This window comes from Piliocolobus tephrosceles, chromosome 14 (assembly GCF_002776525.5).
Source record: "Piliocolobus tephrosceles isolate RC106 chromosome 14, ASM277652v3, whole genome shotgun sequence".
Lineage (NCBI taxonomy): Eukaryota > Metazoa > Chordata > Mammalia > Primates > Cercopithecidae > Piliocolobus > Piliocolobus tephrosceles.
This window is the reverse complement of record NC_045447.1, coordinates 107,882,405-107,887,436: the sequence shown is the minus strand read 5'-3', so window position 1 is coordinate 107,887,436 and position 5,032 is coordinate 107,882,405. Positions and strand designations below refer to the sequence as shown.

The 5,032-nt window shown below is 44.0% G+C and overlaps 1 protein-coding gene across 3 annotated transcripts in view; it reads left to right on the top strand.

Annotated features, from left to right (window-relative positions):
- Positions 1 to 776: 776 nt before the first annotated feature.
- The window catches only part of LOC111529813 (zinc finger protein 658-like), a 16,358-nt gene continuing 12,102 nt past the window's right edge, over positions 777 to 5,032 (top strand). For all 3 annotated transcript variants that reach the window (XM_023196771.2, XM_023196773.2, XM_031934121.1), the window contains exons 1-3: positions 777 to 875; positions 2,964 to 3,089; positions 3,543 to 3,601. In XM_023196771.2, the coding sequence (XP_023052539.1) occupies positions 3,587 to 3,601 (15 nt within the window). In that variant the 5' untranslated portion in view covers positions 777 to 875; positions 2,964 to 3,089; positions 3,543 to 3,586. The remainder of the gene's footprint in view (positions 876 to 2,963; positions 3,090 to 3,542; positions 3,602 to 5,032) is intronic.

Here is a 5,032-nt window from a genome sequence, read left to right as displayed (position 1 = left end):
GCAAGGCGGAAATCTGCTCCATGATCCAATCGCCTCCCATCAGGCCCCTACTTTAATTTGACATGAGATTTGGGCGGGGACACATCCAAACTATATCAGGCAGTGAAACTACTTTTTATGATACCGTGATGGTAGATATTACATCATTGCACTGGTGGAAATCCCACTAAAAGACATTATGCATTTGGCAAAACTCAGAACTCAGAACTGTGGAGCAAAAAAACAGACAAAAACAGACTCTCAGAATAGTAAAAAATAGTAAAATGAGCAGCATATGCACGTATTATACAGATTTAACAATTCTTATTTCTATATCTGCTTTCTCTCATTGTTTTGAGAAATTATTTTTAAAGTATTTCAATTAAACTACAAGCATTCAATTGTAAATGTTTCCGTACATATCTTTTAAACATAAGAACAATGTCCTACATTGTCCAGCCATTATTCTCAAAGTAATGGTAATTTTCTTTAATATTTCTCATGTCCTGTGGATAGTCATGTTTCCCCAATTGTTAATGTCTGTTTCAGGTGCTTTTTTCTCCAACCAGGATCGTATCAAGAACCACGCTTCGCAGTTCGTGATCATGCTGACAGCCTCCGGGAATTTGGGAAAACTCCGGGCTCCAAAGATCCCTCCCAGCCGGTCAAAGAAGCAGAAAAAATTATAGTACTTCCTGCGGACGCACGGGCTTACGGGAAGTGTAGTTTTCAGTGTTGCGCGCCTGCCGCGTAGCACTTTGGGAATGGGGCTTCGGCGCTCGCTCTGCGCATGTGTAAACCCAGCCCCGCCTCCTGCCGTCCGACCTCCCGGGCCTGAAAGGGACAAGGTGTCCGAGTCTTTAGGTCTGCGCGGGAGCCGAGGCTGCGCACCTGGGGTGAGAGCGTCGGTGACAGGGTTCCGCGCGGCCCAGGAGCCTGGGGACGGGCGGGCTTGTGTGCGGGGGACTGCAGCAGGCAGTCTCAGGAGTCCCCAGGATGGCCCTCCCCTCTCCTCCGCGGCCCCGTGCGCGGGCCCGGGCCGAGTCCTGTCCGCAGGTGTAGGGGCTGCCGGCCCCGCGGGGTTGCGGGCGCGTGAAGGGCAATGTGCGTGGATAAGGTTGACGGCGAACAGGAGGAGGTTACTAGTAACTCGTGTTCCTATTCTGAGAATTAAATAAGTTGTCACCTGTAAAGCATTTTGTCAAGTATCCGTTATCGTCACTGTGTGAAATGTAAGCTGCTCTCACAGTTATGAGACACTGATTCTCATCGTTTGGTATTTCACCTAACCCTCCCAGCGACCCTCCTTGGTATAAACGTGCCATTTTTAAAAAGTGGACGAAAGTTCATGGGGATGGTACCCCAGAGCACACACTAGTAGGTGAGAGAGGTGAGATGCAAATACGGAGAGATGTGACCCCCTGTCCTGCTCTTTCTAATATGCTGTCTGCCTGAAACACAGACTTTTCAGTACCTGCCTAAATCCTTCAGAGCGCTTATGCAGAGCGGCCTGTCACCAGATCTGTGTAGATGATTGTGAAGTGAATGTGGGCAGAATCTCACCAAGGGGTAAATACGTCCTGCGATTTGTTGGGTCTCTACAGAACCTCTGATTCAGGCTGAGGCTCCTGAATCCCCTTGTACTGTTCCTGCTGTCTCCTCAAAGGCACAGATTGATATTCTAGTGCTGTGCTGCCCAGTAGAAAGATAAGGCAAACCACAAACACAATTCACAATTTTGGATTAGGCGCAGTGGCTCATGCCTGTAATCCTAGCACTTTGGGCGGCCTCGGCCGGTGGATCAGTTGACGCCAGGAGTTCGAGACCAGCCTGGCCATCATGGCAAAAACCCGTCTCTACAAAAAGACAAACATTCGCTGGACGTGGTGGTGCACTCCTGTAATCCCAGCTACTCGGGAGGCTGAGGCACGAGAACCGCGTGAACCCGAGATGGAGGCTGCAGTGAGCCGAGATTGTGCCACTGCAGTCCAGCCTGGGTTACAGAGCAAGACTGTCTCAAAAGAGAAAAAAAAAAAAGAGCTTGGAATTTTTCAGTAGCTACAGTGAAGAGAAGAGGCAGGCAAAGTCAGTTTTACTGCTTTGTTTTACTTAACTCATTGCATCCTAAATATTCGACTTGTGGCACTGGCCAAACTTCAGGTGTTCAGTGGTTCTTTGTGGCTGATGGCTGCAGTGCTGGATAGCACATTTCGAGTGAATCTCAAGAGTCAGGTTTAAGGTATTAGGTGGTTTCAATTGAGTTTGTTTCTCAGGCCCAAGTCCCAGCTCCTCTGGAGCAAAGCAGCTCGTGTGAGGCAGTAAAGAGGGAGTCCTAGAGACTACTGCCGTAGAAGAACAGCCTATATGACGGAGACCTCTTTTAGAGCGTCAAAGAAGAGGCAGAAGATTCTAGAAAGGAGCAAGTCCTGATTGCTTCCCCAGAGGCAGTTCTTGATTCCGTGTATAATGTATGCATCAGATTTAGTGATGTTGCCACATCCAGAAGCCATCACAGACCGTGTGACTTTGCTGTGGACTAGCAGAAGGCAGTTCCCTGGGGTTGAGAAGGATGAGTGACTGTCAAGCTGAGTGGAAAAAGACAACTTTACTGGAGGGCTGATGAGGTCATGATATCCAGGGAAGACGTTATCAGCTGTCCAGATGCTAAACAGCAGCCTATTTTCCTCTTCACTTCCTGTGTGTGAGTGTGAGTTCCTCTCACACTGTGTTCATCGTCACATGTGGCATCTAGAGTAATACTGATGTTCCCTCTTTCCTGGTAGTAGAGGAAGAATTTCCTGTATTGGAAACCCAAAAATATTGGGCCTGAAATTCCTTGCGTAAAACATCCCATCTTAATTTTTTCTGTGGAAGCGCTCATTCTGGGTGTAAAAACAGTAAGAACTTGATTAATAAGTCAGTCTGAGTAGTCCTTTTTTAAAAAAATTATTTTAAAATTTATTTATTTTTTCTTCTATTTTTAGTAGAGACAGGATTTCGCCACGTTGACCAGGCTAGTCTCGAACTCTTGGCCTCCAGCAGTTCACCTCCCAAATTGCTGGGATTACCACGCCCAGCCGAGTAGTTCTTTGACATTAGCTTTAATGAAGGTAAGCAGCTTCATCTTTGTATACCTGAACTTGCTTAATCCTTTGTTTTATTTTTACTTTTTTCTTAGTCAAAAGGGAACATAATTGTTAATAAATCAACATAATTATTAGTAAATCAACAAAAAACAGTATTACTTTACTCAGTGAAAATGCAAGTTTAAGCGCACATAATCCTATCAGAGATGCACGTATTCAGGTGTGGCTATCTTTGAGTGGTCCCTCCTGTCCCTTTTCAAGAGTGGAAGGGACATTCTGCATTGGGAATGCTTTTTTCCAGCTGAGTGCGATGATATTTATTTTAGGCACATGAATAGGACTACATGCTCCTTGTGGGATTATGTCGCAGTAAAAAACCATTATCAAGTCGAACCATCTCATGTCAGGGACCATCTCTGTAGAACTGTGAGGCAGACCAGGTCTTTCATGACCCCATTGCTCTTTCCTCTTTCCCAGCTGAACCTCCACAGTTCTCTCCACTCTTCCAGGAGCAGCAGAAAATGAACATCTCTCAGGTGAGTTCGGTTTTTAAAAACCAGTTTATTTTACAGTAGGTTTTGTAAGGGTTTATGTGTATTTACATTAACATGGAAAAGTAGAAGCAGAAATGGATCAGACACATTCCTAGAAGATGTAGAAATGCAGATTAATAGCTGAGCAAAGTGGCATGTGGATAGATGCAGATCATTCGATATTACAAATTTACCAAATTAAGCTTCAGATTTATTTCTGAGGTTATTGACAGCCATGGTGGAGTGTCAGACAGATGATACTTAAAGGCTTACATTGATGAGAAAGATAAAGCAAACCGATTTATCATGGAATATAAACATAAAGATAATGAAATGTATTTATTGTTCTTCAAGAAGGTGACTTAGTTAATAAATTGCCAAATAACAGAATATTACTTCTTCAATAGAAGTAGAAACTGTAATGCTAAATTTGAACACGTTCAGTACTGTTTTTCAAAAACTCCAGTGAAAGGGTTGAATTTAACATTTTTCTGATGAATCAGCTGAATGTCTTTAAAATCACTCTCCATAAATATTTTGAATAGCCATGGTAGGTTGCTCAGCAGATGGTCCAAAATTCTGTTCTCTTTCAGATATTTCCCCACTTAGCATTTAACGTCAACTCTCCATGGGATGCCTTGGTTTTTCTTGCCACTTGCCTGGGCTCTCCAGTGCCCCTACCCAGAGTATAATCACATCCAGTGGTGTGGTCTTTTCCGTTCCTTGCTTGGCTTTTCTGCAGCACTTGCCTCAATGTCTCACTCTGTCCCGGAACATTTCTGTTAGTGATACTTGCCCCTCGCCGGTCCTTCCCCGGCTGATGTGTTCATGGAGCCGCCTTCCGTGTCCTTTCACTTGGCTCAGCCTCCGTTTCTGTCCTTGGCTCTTTAGTCTTCTCTGTTGTCTCCAAATGATTTTGTCTTCCCTTGTTTTTTTCTTTTTTTAAAACTGCTTTTTTGAGACTCAATTCACAATTCACATATATTACCATGTACCCATTTAACGTGTAGAATTCAGTGATTTTTTTTTTTAGTATCTTCTCAGATAATGTGCTAATCTCACTGCAGTCAATTTTAGAACATTTTAATTGCCTTAGAAAGAAGCTGTGGACACTGTAACTACCACTTCGTTCCCTCTGAGCCCCAAACAACCACTAACCTCTTCTGTCTCCATAGTTTTGCTGAACCACTCCCTTTGTTATTTCTTTCAGGCAGTCTTGCCTGTGATGAATTCTCTCAGGTTTTGTTTACCTGGGAAAATTACAGTTTCTCCATTTTTCCTGGATATGGAGGTTATTGGTTGACAGTCTTTGTTTCAGCACTTTGAATATGTCATCCCATTGCCCTCTGTGCTCCATAGTTTCTCATTAGAAATCAGCCTGTAATACGATGACTTGTTTCTCTGTTGTGACTTTCCTGATTGTCTCTTTGTCTT